This window comes from Diabrotica undecimpunctata, chromosome 6 (genome assembly GCF_040954645.1).
Source record: "Diabrotica undecimpunctata isolate CICGRU chromosome 6, icDiaUnde3, whole genome shotgun sequence".
Lineage (NCBI taxonomy): Eukaryota > Metazoa > Arthropoda > Insecta > Coleoptera > Chrysomelidae > Diabrotica > Diabrotica undecimpunctata.
Window position 1 is genome coordinate 73,321,547 of NC_092808.1, and position 19,990 is coordinate 73,341,536.

Here is a 19,990-nt window from a genome sequence, read left to right on the forward strand (position 1 = left end):
TTTTCAATATTTTCTTTGCTAAAGTTCTAGTTATTACATATACTTCTATGCCATTTATTATTTTATAATAAACTCCATCTTTCTTCAGGACTTTTTGTTTTTCACTCAAATTGATCTGATCTCTTATAATTTCTTCTTTAGAATATAATCCAGTACTTTCTACTAATTGATTTAATCCAATTTTTATTGTTCGCTGCCCTTTTTGTGGTGTATTTTCTAACCTTGATAAAGCATCTGCCACTATATTGGATTTTCCAGAAATGTATTTGATTTCAAAGCAGTATTCACTAAGTATTAGACTCCACCGATGTATTCTACTGTTTCCATATTTGTTATTTAATATAGACGTTAAAGCTTGGTGATCTGTTTCTATTGTAAATTCATTACCCAACAAATAAAATCTTAATTTTGTGACACAGTGTATTATACTTGCTAGTTCTAATTCTGAAACTGAGTAACCCTTTTCATGTGGCTTTGTAATTCTTGAAATGAATTGTATTGGGTATTCGACCCCATCATGTATTTGTAATAATACCCCTGATAATCTCTCTATTGATGCATCTGTTCTTAATATGAATGGCTGTGTGTAGTCAGGATAGTATATTTTCAAATTTGACAGAAAAATGTTTTTAATTTCTTGGAATGCTAGTTCTCTTCTCTGATCCCATCTCCATTTTACACCTTTTCTCAGTAGTTCAAGTAATGGAATTTCTTTTATACTTAGATCTGGTATCATCCTTTTATAATAATTAATTATTCCAATAAACCCTCTTAAAGTTCTTAAATTGTGTGGTGTTTTATATTCCTGAATGACTTGTGTCCGTTCTGGATCCATTTCGATTCCCTTAGTGTTAAGTTTATAACCTAGATATATGACTTCTTTTTGAAAAAATGTACATTTTTCTTGATTTATTTTTAGTCCAACTTTGTCTAATCTATTTATTATAATTTTTAGGTGTTTCTCATGATCTTCAGCCGTTTTAGAAAAAATTAATATATCATCAATGTAGTGAATTACAAAATGTTCATATTGATCCAAAATATCATGAAGACATCTACATAGAGCACTACAAGATGATTGAAGTCCAAATGGTACTACTTTGAATTGATATACTACTCCATCTATCTGAAATCCTGTATACTGTCTACTTTTTCTTTCTAGAGGTATTAACCAGAAACTATGCTGTAAATCGATTTTAGTGAAAAATAACATTCCTGTAATTCTTCCTAATATTCCATCTATACTCATTGGTGCTTCAAATTGCTTTTCAGTAATCTTGTTAATATTCCTTGCATCCAAACATAACCTGATTTCACCTGATCTTTTTCGTACTACTACTATGGGGTTAATAAAACGTGTGTCTGCCTTCTCAATGATCCCATCTTCTAACATATTATTAATTGTTTTGTTTACTTCTTCTCTGTATTTATATGGTATTGGGTATAATTTTGTTTTAAAATCTTTTTCTTCTTTAACTTTTATACTATGGATATAATTTTGTGCAATTCTATTTTCTTTATTGACAAGTCCCTTGTGTTGCTGTAATATGGAAACGACTATTGATTTATATTCTTCAGGGCAATTTAAAACTTTCATTATATCTTCTTCTTTACAAATAAAATTATTCTTCATTATGTACTCATTATTCCTTGCTTCCAATTTTACGCACTCCGCTTCGTAGGCATCCATCTGCTTAAAATTTCCATTCCTTAAATATTCACTACAATAATTATTCTTTACATTCTTTTGGGACATTTCCCTATCATCAAAATACATTTCTTCTTCATAAACATCATTATTTTCTTTTAATAATATCCTATCAACTCTTATTCCTTCTTCCACCTCATCTTTCTGCATAAATTTAATTATTTGCCCTTCCAAAGTTACCATTTTTTCTTCAAAATCTATCTTTACTTTCTTCTTTTCCAATTCATCATTTCCCATTAATATATCAACACATAAATCCTTGACAATAAATCCTTGCATATTAATTTCTTTATTAAGAATATTAATTTTAAAATTGGCTAGTTTATCAATTTCACCCAACTTCTTATTATTTGCACCAATAATTTTAATTTTTGGAATCTTTATTATATCTGATAGTTTTAATGTATTAAAAATAAAATTCTCCGAGACTAAAGTACTTTCTGAACCAGTATCTATCATAACTTTAATCATTTTATTTTTGGCCAAAGCATTTATATAAATTAAATTAATAGATTCATTAATTTTATCTTCATCTAAAGAAATAAATTCAGAAGGTTTTTCATAATAGCAATGGCCTAACTTGTAATTCAGAAAGTTTACTGCACAAAATTTTGATTATTAGAATTGTCAGATTGTATCTGACCACTTGGATCTGATGTCCTATGTCTTTCCCTACTATGACTTCTACTCACATTTTCTTGCCTTGTACTATTTCGTTCCCTGTCTTCGCAGCTTCTATTCCTTCGAACACAATTTACCTGTCTGTTATGGTTAGGTCGCTCTGTATTTCTTCTATTGTTAAAATCTTGTCTATTATTATTAGTACTGTTATTAAAATGTTGTCTATTATAACTAGTATTGTTATTACAATTCTGTCTATTTTGATTACTGTTATTATTATTAAAATTTTGTAAATTATTACCATATCTATAATCATTGTTATATGATTGTCTATATTGTTGATTATCATTTTTATTATATTGAAAGTTATTATTGTTTTTTCTGTTGTTATTATTACTTGTCATATTGCCTCTTTGTATTCTTTGAATAAAATTAATAAAACTATCTATTGTTTGAATATTTTGTACAGTTACTGTTTGCACCACATCAGCATCAAAATGTCTAGATACATTTAAGACTGTTTCATCCTCTCTAAGTGGTGGTTCTAAATATTTTGCAACTGTTATCAGTTTCAATGCATAATCTACCATATTTGATTTTAAATTGTGATTATACTTTCCAAAATATAGAATTTCTCTAAACTTGGCTTGCTCTAGTTCACCCCAATAATAATTTAAAAATTTATTTTCAAATGTTTGAAAATTATCTAAATCATTTTCAATACTAGCAAACCAAGTTGCTGCATTGTCATTTAATGTCATTCTAATATAATCTTTAATATCATTAATATTATTCACAAATCTTAATTTATGTTTTAAACTATTTATGTATACTCTAGGATGCAAATTTTTTATATTACCAGAGAATTTAATCCCAGTCTCATTTGTTAAATTTAAGTAAGGTCTCCCTATGTCTCTCATTTGTGAAATATCATCTAGTCTCTGTTCCACATTTCTTATTTGATTACAATTTATTTGGATATTTTGTTGTATATCGTCTAATTTTTCTTCTGTGTTTCTCCTGTCTTCGTTAATTTTTACTTCTAAGTTACATTTTTGCAACTCTATTTTCTGTTCTATATCTATCTTATTATCTTGAATAATCCTCTTTACTTCTGTCCTCTCATTGTCTATCCTTTTCTTGTAGTCATTCCGTATACTTTTTATTTCATTTGCTACTTTTTTCTCTGCAGCTTCAAGTTTTTTATCCATTTGTTTTACAATTTTATTATTATTATCTTCTATTTTCTTTTCTAATTTTCTATAATTCTCTTCCAATTTCTGTTCCATTTTTTTCATGTCTTCTTTGACTTCTTTTGAATTCTCTTCCAATTTTTTTATGTCTTCTTTGATTTCTTTTGAATTCTCTTCCATTTTCTGTTCCATTTTTTTCATGTCTTCTTTGACTTCTTTTGAATTCTCTTCCAATTTTTTTATGTCTTCTTTGATTTCTTTTGAATTCTCTTCCATTTTCTGTTCCATTTTTTTCATGTCTTCTTTGATTTCTTTTGAATTCTCTTCCATCGTCTTGTTCATCTGCATCATTAATGACATCAAAGCTGCCATATTGACATTTTCCTCTCTTTCTGGATTCATTTCTGCAGTATCTTGTGGAACTTGAACTAAACTCTCCTCTTGTGTAGGTTGTGTTTCTACTTCCACATCTTCTTCATTCTTTTTGCTTCTTGTACCTTTCTTTCCTTGAGACATTTTGAGACTTTACTTGTTCAAATATAATTAAAAATAAAATCTATAATTTTTCCTTTCTACTGATAATTAATTTAATTATATGAGAGCACTTATCTTCCCAAACTAATTCTTTTAAATAGAGAGCCACCGCGTTGGGTGCCAAATTGTTATGATGTATTTTTTGTTTGAATAATGAGCAATGAGTATTTTTAATAATATAATATATAGGGTTTTTATCGCGGTTCTCAAAGAATTAGCTTGTAAGTACTTTTTTTAAATTATCTTTATTATAACTATTATGAAACACACATATATATCTAACCTAGCCAATGTAAATTTAAAATAAACTATCTTTAAATTGATGTTCTTATAAAACTAATTAAATTCTATAGACAATGTTAAATTTAAACAAACTATCTTCAAAATTGAAATTGTTATAACACTAACTAAATTATATTAACAAAATTTTGTACCTTTCTTTCACTGAATGCCTAAATGAACTGTTTTCCACTATATATATTCTAATCACCACTGAATGTCTTCGTACTTCGGTTATCCTTGTTTTTGTGAAATTTCTTTTTCCAATTATCAGCTTCTACCAATTTAAGATATATTTTTCTTCACCAGCATTTATACACCACCAAGCAAACCAGCAAACAGCATTTATATTTATTCTTCTTTTCAATATACCAATATCCAATTATTATAAGTTGATTTATACTAATCTCCAACCATAATATAATTTAATTTCTTCCAATATACTTTTTTTAATCTTCAATAATTATTTGTGTATAATTATAAATGTGCATTAAATTATATGCATAATTTTTAATCTTCATTTAACTCACTATATTAAACAATTGGACTATTTGTACTTGATTCACTGACTCCAACTAACTTTCATATTTCCTACTAAACTTTTCTGACTGACTTCTTGAAAATTCTGAACAATTTACTTCACTAACTAAATGTGTCTACTAACTTTCATAATGAACTGGCCTGACTTCTGGGTATTTATATCTTTTTGGATATTCTAGAATCATCTGGTAAGAGATCATGTTCCATTTCGTTCTATTTCTTCGATATGGATGTTCTCGAAAAAAAAATATCTGTTCCATCCACCGACATAATCATTATTCCAGAATGTTCGACCGTAAACAATGGTCACACTCTGCACTCTGGAGAATTCGTTAATGTTCCATTGATAATTTTGTTGACATTTAGGGTTTTCAGATCAGAATAAACATTCAAATTAGTAACTAACACTCTAATTTAATAAAATACACATTTCAAACAATATATTATTATAACCCCACTTTATATTCCCAATTATTTCCTAAAATGTCACTTGGAGAGTAAGTATATCTGTCTATCACTCACTGTATAGTTGGTTGCCTATGCACATGGCTCACTTAAATATATTTACAACATTAAAATACAACTTTTTACAATTATTATATGCTAATTTATTAAAAATGCCCTCACATAAATATATTTTTATTAAATTCTCTAGTATTTAACTTCTTAAAATAACCAAATACTTGTTATATCTAAAATTATCTAGTATATAACTTATAAATTAATTTTTTAAACAATATCATTTCAATATATATATATATATATATATATATATATATATATATATATATATATATATATATATATATATATATATATATATATATATATATATAGATCTAGCGGTTAATGTGGGCCCCGTACTAAAACGGTATTATACCAACTCCAGGAGAATATACACCGTGTATATTATTATCTGGGTAGCGCTTTATGTAGACTCCGACCAACACGTAGGATTAAATGGACTCCGTAATAGGTTAAAACACTTTTGGGATCCGTATGTATTTTTTCGCGTACACAACTAAACTCCTCCGATGTTGCCAATAATTTGATTAGTCGTAGATTTTTAAATTTTACAGCAGGTACGTTTTGGAACTTGAAATTTATTTAAATATCAATCAATTTAGTCATCCTGAAATTTCACAAATACTTGGTTAATGCAGTTAAATATTTTATGGTGGTAATTTATATTACTTGCTTTAATTATTTTTAAACTTAAGTTAGTGTCTGTTATAAGCTTGTAAAAGGCAATTTTTATGTATTAGTATTTTTTTAATGCATTGACACTGAAAAATTTATTATATAAATGTACGTTCCGGTGTTTCGATTGCTACGTTTTATGATGTACAATATTTGTTTCATAAAGTAGTAAAATTTAAATTATAATAATTTATAAATTAATGTTAAAATTATAATTTTTTACTGTCTAATTTCAATATTTGGATTTTTAAATGTAGGGAATTCAATATCTTACTATAATACTTTAGATACACATATATTATATATGGATACACTTCGGTACCTCGGAGGTAAAGGACACTATGTTCATTTTCTTACTTTTTCAGGAGAGCAGTTTTAAATTTTTTTAAATTTGTAATCAGTAAATACTCCAATGTTTCTTATATTTAACCAAGATTAATATATTATTATTGTGGTGTGTATAATCGTTTTTCATTCCATGAAGTGTTATATACTTGAGGTTTACCGTTCATTATTTAAAATTTTTTTAAAAATGTGTAGTTGGACATAGTGTACCTCTAGTGTAACTTTTTTTAAATAATGTAGCATTGCATGTTAAGGTCTTTACGAACTAAACAATACAAACACATTAAACAGCCTATACTATTATTTTATCAGAGGTAAATATTATAATGTTATAATAATTAAGTAAAATTATAGACGACAAGTGTTAAAGATGCTCCATATCATCTTCATCTTCTTGTGGGTAATCGTTTGTGGCTACATCGCTATGTGTTAAATTTTGATAAAACGCATGACAAATTGACGGAACAAAAGGCAGTAATGCAATTAAGTCATTGTACTTTTGTTTTGTGATTGGTAATGGGATTACTGAGACTTGATTTAATTGGGCTGGAAACGTTACTTGAAAAACGATACTTCGATACCTCATGAAGTCCACTTCATACATATTTTGATTATTAAAATCGGTCTTATAAAAGAACATTCCAATGTGTTCTTGTTGAACTTGTAGGAAAATACATGTTGACAGTAGAACAAGGTCTTTATTAACATTTTTTTTTCTACTTACAAAAGGAGGATTATATGACAATTTCTTATCGAACAGCGTTTTGAAGTTTTAGAAATCTGCAAGTTCCATATTGTGCACTGTGTATTTACCTGATGTTTGCCTAACTAGTTGTTGCCAGTCCCATGGTGTTAAAATGGCCAAATTGGAGAGTTTCTTTCTTTTTCTTTCGAATAAAGCATGAACAGTGTCTGCTTCCATATGTGTGTGCCCTTTCAGTAAAAACTTTTGAGTGATCGTCTTTATTTGCAGTATCCAAAAATAGCACATTATAATACTTATATTTTTATTTTGTCCATAGCAGTTATTGGTCCAAAGAGTGATGTCCTCTACTTGACTACCTGGAATTATATCGTCAGCCCATTTCAAAATTGACGAGGCAATTTCATTTGCACCTCGGGCCCCTTTCGATTCGTCCCACATTATATATTGTACAGAAGAATCACTGGCATCATGTAATGTAAAATTTAATATCCAAAGCTTCCTTTTGTAGAAAATAATACAATTGTTTTTTAGTGGTGAAGGCAAACATTTTTGCAAATCACCAGATAGTACTTTGTATTTTGGTGACTCTTTAGCTATTATAAAGTCCAATTGTTTTAAGTTATACCGAGTTTTAGATTCAATTAGGTGAGCATCATGATCAGCCTGTACACTGATTAGTTCATCTGCAGTAAGATTATTTTTTAATTGAGCGAGGAATGTACTGCATGTATCGCAAATGTCTCTTTCGGGCGGTTTAAACGACAACTTGAAGTCTTTATTAAAAATATCTGCGTACAACCACTTTTTTGCTCTGAGCTTTGGATCTACATGTCTTTCATTGCATTCATCAATGTACAGTTGATACATCTTTTCTATTGTAAGTTCTGTGCCCAGATAATCTCTCTTACTCATTTCTCTGGAATAATGACTCTCGTATTTTGGGAATGATTTAATATGTTGATGTATACTATTTATGGTTTCGGTAGGAGTTTTATTGGTTGGCGTGTGTCTACCGCTTTGATCAGATTTTATTAAACCTCCTGGCTCAATTTTTTTTAACATATTTACTACTACTAAATTAGATATACAAAGTGTGTTTACAAACATAACCTTGCACACCTTCAATAGCTGATTGTTCACTGTAAAATGATAGTGTAGTGTATTATTTTTAGATTTGGTAGAATTTAGATCTTTTTTTCTTGATCGAAGAGTAGGTTGGATGTCGATACATGAGAAGATAAATTGCTTTTTAAGATCTGAAACGTTTGTCTCAGTCCAGTATGAGTTGAAAATTTTTTGTCTTTCGTATTCTGGCCATCTTTCAGAGCATTTCATGTGACACATGCAAGGAGGCTTTAACATTTTTGCAGGCATGTCTTTGTCTCTTTTCTGAGATACTCTTTCCCACCAGCTATTTTTCGTTTGCGAACATTACAAGCCCAATTTTGTTTATTTACTACACGTTTTTTACCTTTTTGTTTGCACTTAGTTATATTTTGTACATTTCTTTTAACACTTTTCTCTCCTTCTAAAATAACTTCATTATGTTCATTGAAATTGCCTGCATCACTGCTTAGGGATAAATCGTCCTAAAGATTTTTTTTATTGCCCCATTAATCGCTAATCGTAGGAGTAATAATAGCTTTCTCTTTTACCTTTGTTTTCGCTGGTTTACTTATACGTCTCATATCATTGTCGTCTGATTCTGAGCTTTCACCACTTAGAGGCTTATAGATTTTATCAATATCCAGCTAACAAACCAGCTAAAAGAAGGACTTAAATCGTGTTTTATTATAATTTATGAAAATATTTTAATTCAAAAATAATGTTACAAAATGAATAAATTTTACAGTGAACAAGTCTGGATTCTAAATATATGTATTATAATTCGAAACTACTGAAATAATAGTATTTTGTCATATCTCCATTATTAAAAAATTCTTCAAACATTTTGGACATTAACTCAACCGTCTCTCTAGTTATTAAATTTATTAGATACCGTTTTTTGTTGTTAATAATAAAAATAATATTTATCTAAATACATACATTTTTACATACTGGTTTACATTGCCAAAAAAAGGATACCATTTCTATATGACGGGAAGTGTAGAAGGGTACATAACACTATGTCCGGATGGTAAATGACGGTGCACACATATAGTAGAGGTAAACAACACAAAGTCCACATGGATAAGGGATATAGCTGTAGACTTCAAACCAGGTCTGTAGTTGGTCATTTGTCCGTTAGTTCCAATCGAGACACCACTGTTTTATAGAGTCATAGTTATTGTTTTGAAGTTGTTCAGCTGTAGGTATGGATACCTTTTTTGTAGGTATGGTTACTGACTGGAAGTGGTACCTCTGACTGGAAGTGGACTTGGTGTTTATTAAAAAGTCGGTAACTTGTCGTAAAATTGTCTTTGGACATAGTATGGATTACCTATGTGTAGAGCCAGAAAAGTTATATTCAAAAGTGCAATAATCTAAATTTCGATAAAAATGGACATAGTGTCCTTTACCTCCGAGGTACACACTTGTAACAGATACTAAAATAATAAGGAGGCATAACACCTAATTTCGCTTTTAACTATAAATGTATCGTATAACGTAACGTAGCAATCAGTAGTGAGTCATTACTCAGATAAAATATTTCGGTAACTTTATGGTAATTTGATTCTAGCCAACATATCTATTACAATTATTACATATAATATGTTCGGTCTTATTGTTTTAAAAAATACTTTGTCGCTTGTAAATTTTGTTACCTTTCGTTGTCAGGCATACGAGTATTTTATTTTTAATTTAGAAGTAAATGTATATATAATATTCTTTTTTCTGTCACTTATATTCTTCTTGCTTATTTATTTTTATTCGTAATACTTATAACGTACGTAATAACGTACCCGTTGTTGCAAAAAGCAACAACGGGTACGAAAGATATCAGGTATCAGGGGTGGTATTTGTCAATCTAAATGCCGCCTACGACACATTAAATTAGAGGACATTTCTCCAAAAACTGTATGACAAACTGTAAACATCGTTTTATCCGCGTATATCTACAGAACAGAAGATTTTTCGTATCATTGAATGGTAATATGGAGAACGCAGACAAACGGTCTCGCTTGCGGTAGCGTAATGGCACCTACACTGTATTACATTTACACAAATGATCAACAGATACCAGTAGATACTAAGATTTTCATGTAGACGATACATTGCACAACCAAAAACTTTTGTTGTTGCAGTGGAAAAAAATCTAATAGATGCCTTAAATATAATTAAAATAAACTACGATTTAATTTTAAGCCAAACCCCTAAAATCTTAGGAGCGCTCCTTAAATTTTCCCAACACAGGCGCTTTCGCAAAACTGAACATCCAATAGTGTGATGAAATCCTTGAACTCTGAATTTCCTCTAAATACCTTGTAGACAGTTTATATCGGACGTTGTCAATCACAGAATCTTGTTTAGAACTAAAAGGCAAACTAAGGACCAGAAATAGTATGCTCCGCAAGCTTGTCAGCTAAAAATGGGGCACACATCCTTTCACCCTTAAAACGTAAATGCTTGCACTTTTCTTCTTGCTTAACTGTCTTTTTCCTTTTATTCCGATATACTCTGTACGAGTACTAGAAACCAATTCGTTAAGGATTTTTGCTTAGTTGAGGATATATGTTGTGGAATGCAATTTTTAGATTTCCCATGTCTCTAATAACATTTTTATCAACGTCTGTTTTTCCTTGCAATTCTTAGAAGGCACAGATTAAAGCAAAATACTGAATTTGGTTTCAAAAATTAGTTTACGTTTTTTAACCAAGTTTGACATCTTGGCGTCTATGCATGTGCCCGATCTACCTTAAGCGATTTATTTTCCTAAACAATATATTTATAAGAGCTTTCTTTATTTAGTATGTGTTCTTATTCTATACGGATTTGTAGCAATATGATAATGAGGTTAAAAAAGTTTTCTTATTATTTTTCTTTCAAATATTCGGAGTTCTTCCTTATTTGTTTTAGTCATTGTCCATGATTCGCATTCATGTATTAAAATAGGTCTTAAGTGAATTATGCTCTGTATTATTTTAGTGACATTATTATTAACCGTGATTATTAATCTAAGATATTTAAAGTGTTCCATACTTTCGAAATTATAGTTAACTTTAATATTTTATCTAGATGTATTGAATTGCTTTCTTCTGTTGATTCGCTTGTATTTGGTTTTTATTTTGTGGATTTTAAGTGAAACATTTTTCGTGCTCTCTTCACTTTGTTGAAGATGTCGTTTGCTGACGGGAGAGAGTTTCTTATAAGATCAATATCATTAGCAGATGCTAGGACTGCTTTGTACCTTGAACCATTAATGGATTGCATTTTAAATAGACGTTATTTATATTTTAGTAAGCTGTTCATTAAATTTTTGAATATTTGAATCGAGAATCTGTATTTTATTCAACTGTTTTATAACACAGAGTTTCTTGGCGCCTATCTTCATCTCTGTGTTTTTTTGTTTAGCGTATCATTCTTTTTCTTCCTATGCCGTCCCCATTAACGGAGGTTGGCGACCACATTTCTAAAAGTATCTCTGTCTTTTGCAACGTGGAATAATTCGTCTACAGTCATGTTTATCCAGTCACGAATATTTCGCAGCCATGACTTCCTCTTTCTACCTATTCCCTTTTTGCCATCGACTCTACCCTGCATGATGGCCTGCAGAACACTTTATATTCCTTTGTATGTGTCCCAGGTATGCAGTCCTACGTACTTTTATTGTTCTCAAGAATTTTTTGTCTTGACCCATCCTTCTCAGCACTTCCTCATTGGTGACCCTGGCAGTCCATGGAATTCTCAACATTCTCCGGTATATCTAAAATTCAAAGGCTTGAAGCTTCCTAACTATTTGCGCTTTTACCGTCCATATTTCTACTCCGTAGTATAGAGACCAATAGTTGAGACCAGACGTAACATTCAACAAACCTCAGTCTCAGCGCAGTATTAAGATTTTTGTCACAGAACAATTGCTTGAATTTTAAGAACGCCGCCCTTGCCATTTCTATTCATACCCTGATTTCTTAGTCTGAATCTAATTCTTTGTTGATGTAAGCTCCCAGATATTTATATTTTTACTTCCGTATCATTATTAAAAGAATTTTGCTGAATGTAGATCTAGGGAATCCGGTGGTATGTACATGATGTTTCCATAACCAACGTTCGAAAATTTGTCTTACTGTAAAGTCATGACGATTTTACTAGGAAATATAGTGCTGTTTAATAATAATAAAGTTCAAGCAACAATTCCTATATGCAATAACTTGGTACTGATATCTCTGCTCCCCGATACCAGGTAGCAGTCCCGAAAACATTAAAACTGCTACATTCATGCTTCCAATTATCCAACGATTAGCCAGTACAGGACTATACGCCTTATTATGGCACTGATATTGCTGCTGTCCCTCATAAGTAAATGTAATATGCAAGAAAGGTTTGGCAATTTAATAGGGTTTTGTATGTTAGAATATTATTTCTCCGAGAAAGTGAAAATATCTATTTGCTATCCGGATATAATCCATAGATTAAATATTAGAATGCTATAAAATATGTCATGAATGCCATTAGCAGCAAAAAACGGTCTGATAGTAAGTAATGAGAAAACTAAATAAATTTTCTTTAACATACAAGAGAGAGGACGTAGAGTAGGGCATAACGTAACAATAAACGCATATAATTTTGAAAGATTGCAGCGTTTTAGGTATCGTAGATAACGGTGTCACATAAGAAATAAAATGGAATATTCAGGTAGCTAACTGATGTAAATATAACCCACATAACACTTTTTAATCCAGAAGTCTAATACAAATCCCTAAAATCAGGATATATAAAACAGTGATTAAACCAGTGCTATTGACTGAAAATGTGACGAGAACGCTGACAAAACAATGTAAGTAAAACTTAGGTATTAATTAGATCAGGATTACTAGAAAAGCCATCAGAATTATTTTCCAACTTCCAAAGGTCCGAATACTAACCAATGCCGAACCGGAACTAATGCCAAGGTCTAACAGATATATAAAGATAGCAACGTCATACAAGAGACTAAATCTCAACGCCAAAGTTACGCTGGCTACATCCAAAGGCTTTCTAATAACTGCATTGCCAAGTTAAACTGGGAGAATGCCCCGAGAGAAAAAATGTCCTTAGGACGTCCACGAATCAACAGGGGAGGTAATATATGGTCAGATTTAGGAATAATAGGACTACTTACCGACCCATCATATTTATCAACACATGCCTGTACAACCAACTGCTATCCAACCTACAATCAATACTTATCTGTTGGGAACTATCAAATCCATTACATGTAGTCAAACGAACTAGGCTTAAAAAAAGTTATCTTAGGAAAGGCACTTCAGAAATATTGACATATATTTTTAAAACGTTATTTACGTGGCTAAGTTTTCAATAGGAATTAGGAGACAAAAAGCAGAAAAGCCAATAGAACCTTGTTGCGTTCTGACTATACTATGACGATAACCTTTACAATATAAACAATACTTGAGACAACTGTTTGTCTCAATTTTGTCATTCAGAATTATGTCTGTATTTTTTAATTTGCTAATTTCCATAGATTTTAATTTCCATAGAATCTAAAGATATCTTAAGGCCTTTATTTTAAATATACTTTTTTAGTAATGAAAATACGTAATTAGAACCTGGAATATACATTTAACCTTTAATCTCTGGGATAAATCCATCTCCTGAACAATGGCGCCGATATATTTAGTTAAAATTCTGTGCACTTATTTTAACCGTTTATGTCCTTATCATTCATATATGAGTTGTGACCGATATTACAAACTCATTTACTTTTCACAAAGAGACTCCATATTAACTATACTTATTACTATACAAATCTGATTCGAAATATCGCCGAAAAGTAACAGTATGTAAAATTATTTTTATTGAAAAGTTAATTAGCCATTTCTTATGGGGTTCAAAAGAGAAGCCTTTACGAAAATTTGAGTACAAATAAGACCACCGTAATCAGTTGTACCCTGGGTAATGAATAATGAATTAATCGGCTAATCAGAATCTCCCGTTCAATATGATTTTTGCCAAATCGGTCCTTTTTAGGATCAATTATTCTAAGAATGTCTATAAATATTAAGGGCATATCTAGAGATAAAGACACTTTACTTTACTTAACCTTATCAGACATATTTTCTTAGCACAAATGTGACGTATTTCTAGTGCAGAAAATACATAGAGGGCAAAAAATAGTGTATTTGGTATTAAGCTGATCGCTGAAAATCACATAATAAATGTGAAAGTGCTATCTCTGCCGGCAAAGAAGCAAAGAAAAACTTAAAATGAGAGAGGACAAAACCAGTCAGCTGAAGGAACCTTTTAACGATGTTGAGCTTGGATCCACTATCTACGTATATAATAAAGAATAGTACGGCACTGACTGAAGATCTGAGCACAAAGCTTATTATAAAATTTGGACCAAAAATACAACAGTTACTGATATCCAAAGTCTGCAGACAAACAAAGCAAAGACAAAGTTGTTGCCTTGCTTAAACCTGGCAAAAACTCCAACAACCACAAAAGCTATCGGTCAATATATTTATTTTGTCAGCTTTACAAAATACTTCTCAAGAGGTAAAACAGAAGAAAAACTCAAATTAAAAGACAAAAGTTGCTATAGACAGGGAAGATCATGTACGTCACAAATACTAAATCTTTCCCAACACAGCAAAGATGGGTACGAAAGATATCAGGTATGAGGAGTGGTATTTGTCAATCTAAGCAGCAATTTGCAGCTTACGACACCTTAAATAAGAGGGCATTTTTTCAAAATCTATATGATATCTCCTTAGGTAATAAACTTACTTGTTTTACTAGCGTATGCCTACACAATAGAAGATTTTTGGTATTTCTCAATGGTAAGAATAGCAAAGGGAAAACGCAGAAGAACGGTCTTCTTTAGGGTAGCGTAATGGCACCTACACTGTATAATATGTACACAAACCCATACCAGTAAATACTAGGACTTTTATTATGTATACGACACATCTATTATTGCACAACCAAAAACTTTTGTTGCTGAAGTGAAGAAAAATCTAAATCATGCCTTCAACACAATAAAAATAGACTATAAATCATTTTTAAGCCAAACCCCGGAAAAACTCAGGTGTGCTACTTTAATGTCCCCAACACAGACGTTTTGTATTACACTTAGTCATTCACAGAACTTTGTTTAAAACTAAAAGGCACACTGAGGACTAGAAGTAATATTCTCCGCAAACTTGTCAGCTAAAAATGAGAAGCACATCCTTCCACCCTTAAAACGTAAACGCTTGCATTCTATGCTTCTGCTGCCGAATATACCTTGCCAGTATGAATGACACCAACACATACTTAACACGTAGATTTAGCTATAAATTAGTCATCCAAATTCAGCGGATATTAAGACTCACATCCATACATAAGCTCTACAATATCGTAGCTACCAAGACACCTAATATCCGAAGATAAGTAGCTAAAGAACAAAAGAAACAAAATCTAGATTCGCAACATGTACTTCACGAATACAAGCCCATTTTATGACTAAAATCGAGAAAAACTGGCCAGATCAACACATGTGCAAGATATACCAAAAAAAATAAGCTAATCCTCGCCATCGGAACCCTCGGGAGGACTCTTGCCTGCAAACACCGGTTAACTTGTGTGAATGTGGGGTGGTAAAAGATTCTTCACACCTTCTTAGTTGACATTGCCATTTAAATTGCTCTTTTCTGAAGGAAAAAGGTTTAATTATTTAAACTGAACATGTAAAGTACAGTCAGTAAGCTATTACTTATAAAGATCATTGCAAATTTGACACTAACTCCACTTATATTGATTACATCTTACCCTTAAATTACCTTACCATTCAGAAGTATGTAATATTGGTAAAGTGATAAATTCTGGCTAGATAAATTAAGCATTCTTCCATTTTTTGCGGACTACTATCCATTTTTACACAAAAATATCTATTTTAGCACTTAAATATTTATTTTAAGATAATCTATCCAGAATTATATGTAGTATACAAACAAAACCAGAAATAAAATAATAAAGAAGCTACAAGATATCGTAAAACAATAGATTCGTGAAATAAAACAAGTTCGTATTAATCGGATTCTTCAATAAAACGTATAAAGACATACTAACGTTAACAAAATGCATTAGGAAATACTGTGTGTCTGTGTGTCTGTGTGTCTGTGTGTCTGTGTGTCTGTGTGTCTGTGTGTCTGTGTGTCTGTGTGTCTGTGTGTCTGTGTGTCTGTGTGTCTGTGTGTCTGTGTGTCTGTGTGTCTGTGTGTCTGTGTGTCTGTGTGTCTGTGTGTCTGTGTGTCTGTGTGTCTGTGTGTCTGTGTGTCTGTGTGTCTGTGTGTCTGTGTGTCTGTGTGTCTGTGTGTCTGTGTGTCTGTGTGTCTGTGTGTCTGTGTGTCTGTGTGTCTGTGTGTCTGTGTGTCTGTGTGTCTGTGTGTCTGTGTGTCTGTGTGTCTGTGTGTCTGTGTGTCTGTGTGTGTGTGTGTGTGTGTGTGTGTGTGTGTGTGTGTGTGTGTGTGTGTGTGTGTGTGTGTGTGTGTGTGTGTGTGTGTGTGTGTGTGTGTGTGTGTGTGTGTGTGTGTGTGTGTGTGTGTGTGTGTGTGTGTGTGTGTGTGTGTGTGTGTGTGTGTGTGTGTGTGTGTGTGTGTGTGTGTGTGTGTGTGTGTGTGTGTGTGTGTGTGTGTGTGTGTGTGTGTGTGTGTGTGTGTGTGTGTGTGTGTGTGTGTGTGTGTGTGTGTGTGTGTGTGTGTGTGTGTGTGTGTGTGTGTGTGTGTGTGTGTGTGTGTGTGTGTGTGTGTGTGTGTGTGTGTGTGTGTGTGTGTGTGTGTGTGTGTGTGTGTGTGTGTGTTACAAGTAAAACGGATACATTACCTGCAATGTAATAATCTTTTCATACGTATCTCCATCCCATTCTTTCACCTTTCCATCTTTACCGCATGTAAAAAAGTAGTGTGTCTTTGGAACAAACTGCAATCCGGTTACAGAGTCATCGTGAGCAAAAATACTTTTATGACAGTCACCGAAGTCCATACCCCAAATTTTAATGTTTCTATCGGCAGAACCAGTGGCGATTAACATAGAATCTGAAGAAATATCCAAACACAATACTGGTAGCTTGTGACCATAAAGGGATAGATAAAACTAAAAATAAAAATATAGGTTTTTACAAAATTAATACGAAATACCAAATAAGTAGACAAAGATGAAATAAATCTAGGTCAAATTGTGAAAGAAGGATAAAAGAAAGACGGGAAAAAGGACAAAAAGATACATTATATGAGATTTAAAATGCCTATGTTTGATGGCAAGTTAACTTCAATGTGACTTCTCTTGTTAATAGTACTTCCGGTTTAACCAGAAACACCGTAAATATTTTTAATTCACTCTCTCTACCCTGTATATTACTGTAGATTTTAATAGATCTGGTTATTGTAAATTCGTTTATACTGTTACGATAGATAATGACGGCCCTCTCCATGGCCTGTCTCATATGACTCAAAACTGTAAACATATTTATTACTAATATCCTTACTCATTCGAGTATTTCCTAGTAAGAAGATCCACGGGTCTCCATCGGCTAAAAAACCAGTATGACGTGACCTTCCAGTCTTTTCGCCAAGGGCCAGGAAGGTCGACATCCTTCGACGAGATTCTAGATTAACGGTGCTTTATATATAAAGACGAAAGTTTTTTGAATAACAGTTAGTTTTTGAACATGAATTCGAGTTTTTAGATCGAGATATAATTGTACGTGGAAATAAATATAAATAAATATTGTGATAAATTAGTGAATATTTTAATAAAGACTAATAAATTTGTAAGTGTTATAAATAGAACCTTTGATAATAAATAAAGACAATAAATTAGATTAATAAAAATATAACAGTACTGTGATTAGTGAAAACAATCAAAGTAAAAAACGAGAAACTAATGCTGTTTAGTAAAATTAGTTTTTACATCATTCACATTTACATTAGAATAAAAACCAAAACCAATTAGGAGCTTAAAAATAACTTGATACGAGGTAATTCGTATGAAGCCAGGTGTGTGAGGAGCTTATGAGGATGGACAATGGGAAGATCGAAGAAAATGGAGCCTTGATATCGAATAACCTCGTTCTTGGACAGGACTTTAGTGACTAGGTGAGTATTAATACATATTGATATTTTGGGGTTGTAGTTAAATACTGGCCTTTCAGTGAAACTGTTTAAGATCTGTTAAGCTTTCGAGTTTACTTAGCTACAATATGCAATGAAGTTGTTGTATCTTTACCTTGTGAGGATATTTATACTAATTTTAAAATTAACAGAATTACTTAACATTTTATTAATTTGCTTTGCTTTTTTCTTTTAATCTCAACTTTGGTTCTCAACTATGGTTTCCATGTCTCTTCTATTTTTTTGATATACATTTTAGGTTAGTTTGACAGAGGAAGTGCCTATGTAAACCTTCATCGTATATTTTGGCATAATAGGTAAAAATCTTTCGTTTACACTTATTAAACAAGCAATAGAGTCCTACTAATTAAGAAGGGAAACCCAAAAACAGTCAATTTTAGTGTTATTTCTACCAGAGCTTCTTGGAAGGCATCAATAGAAATATTATATGTTTTTACTTGATCCCATTTATTTTGTAATATATATATATATATATATATATATATATATATATATATATATATATATATATATATATATATATATATATATATATATATATATATATATATATATATATATATTGTTATGATGTATTGTTTGTTTGAATGATGAGCAATGAGTATTTTTAATAATATAAGGTTTTTATCGCGGTTCTCAAAGAATTAGTTTGTAAGTACTTTTTTAAATTATCTTTATTATAACTATTATGAAACACACATATATATATATATATATATATATATATATATATATATATATCTAACCTAGTCAATGTAAATTTAAAATAAACTATCTTTAAATTGATATTCTTATAAAACTAATTAAATTCTATAGACAATGTAAAATTTAAACAAACTATCTTCAAAATTGAAACTGTTATGACACTAACTAAATTATATTAACAAAATTTTGTACCTTTCTTTCACTGAATGCCTAAATGAACTGTTTTCCACTATATAGATTCTAATACTTTTTCCAATTATCAGCTTCTACCAATTTAAGATATATTTTTCTTCACCAGCATTTATAAACCACCAAGCAAACCAGCAAAACAGCATTTATATTTATTCTTCTTTTCAATATACCAATATCCAACCAATATTCTTCTAATATACTTTTTTAATCTTCAATAATTATTTGTGTATAATTATAAATGTGCATTAAAATATATGCATAATTTTTAATCTTCATTTAACTCACTATATTCAACAATTGGACTATTTGTAACTGATTCACTGACTCCACCTAACTTTCATATTTCTTACTAAACTGCCTGACTTCTTACTAAAAACTTTTCTGACTGCACTATCTTGAAAATTCTGAACAATTGACTTCACTAACTTAATGAGTCTATCTTCTACTAACTTTCATAATAAACTGGCCTGACTTCTGACTAAAAACTGCCATCTTGAATCCAAATCACGGGTATTTATATCTTTTTGGATGTTCTAGAATCATCTGGTAAGAGATCATGTTCTATTTGTTCTATTACTTCTATATGGATGTTCTCGAAAAAAATATCTGTTTGATCCACCGACATAATCATTATTCCAGAATGTTCCAACATAAACACAGGTCAAATTCTGCATTATGGAGAATTCGTTAATGTTCT

The 19,990-nt window shown here is 31.0% G+C and overlaps 1 protein-coding gene across 3 annotated transcripts in view; it reads right to left on the reverse strand.

Moving 5' to 3' along the window:
* The window catches only part of LOC140443500 (WD repeat-containing protein 3), a 730,789-nt gene that overhangs the window by 180,253 nt on the left and 530,546 nt on the right, over positions 1–19,990 (reverse strand). For 2 of the 3 annotated variants that reach the window (XM_072534810.1, XM_072534811.1), the window contains exon 9: positions 17,090–17,359. The exons of the other annotated variant lie outside the window; for it this stretch is intronic. In XM_072534810.1, the coding sequence (XP_072390911.1) occupies positions 17,090–17,359 (270 nt within the window). The remainder of the gene's footprint in view (positions 1–17,089; positions 17,360–19,990) is intronic. 3 annotated transcript variants of the gene reach the window in all.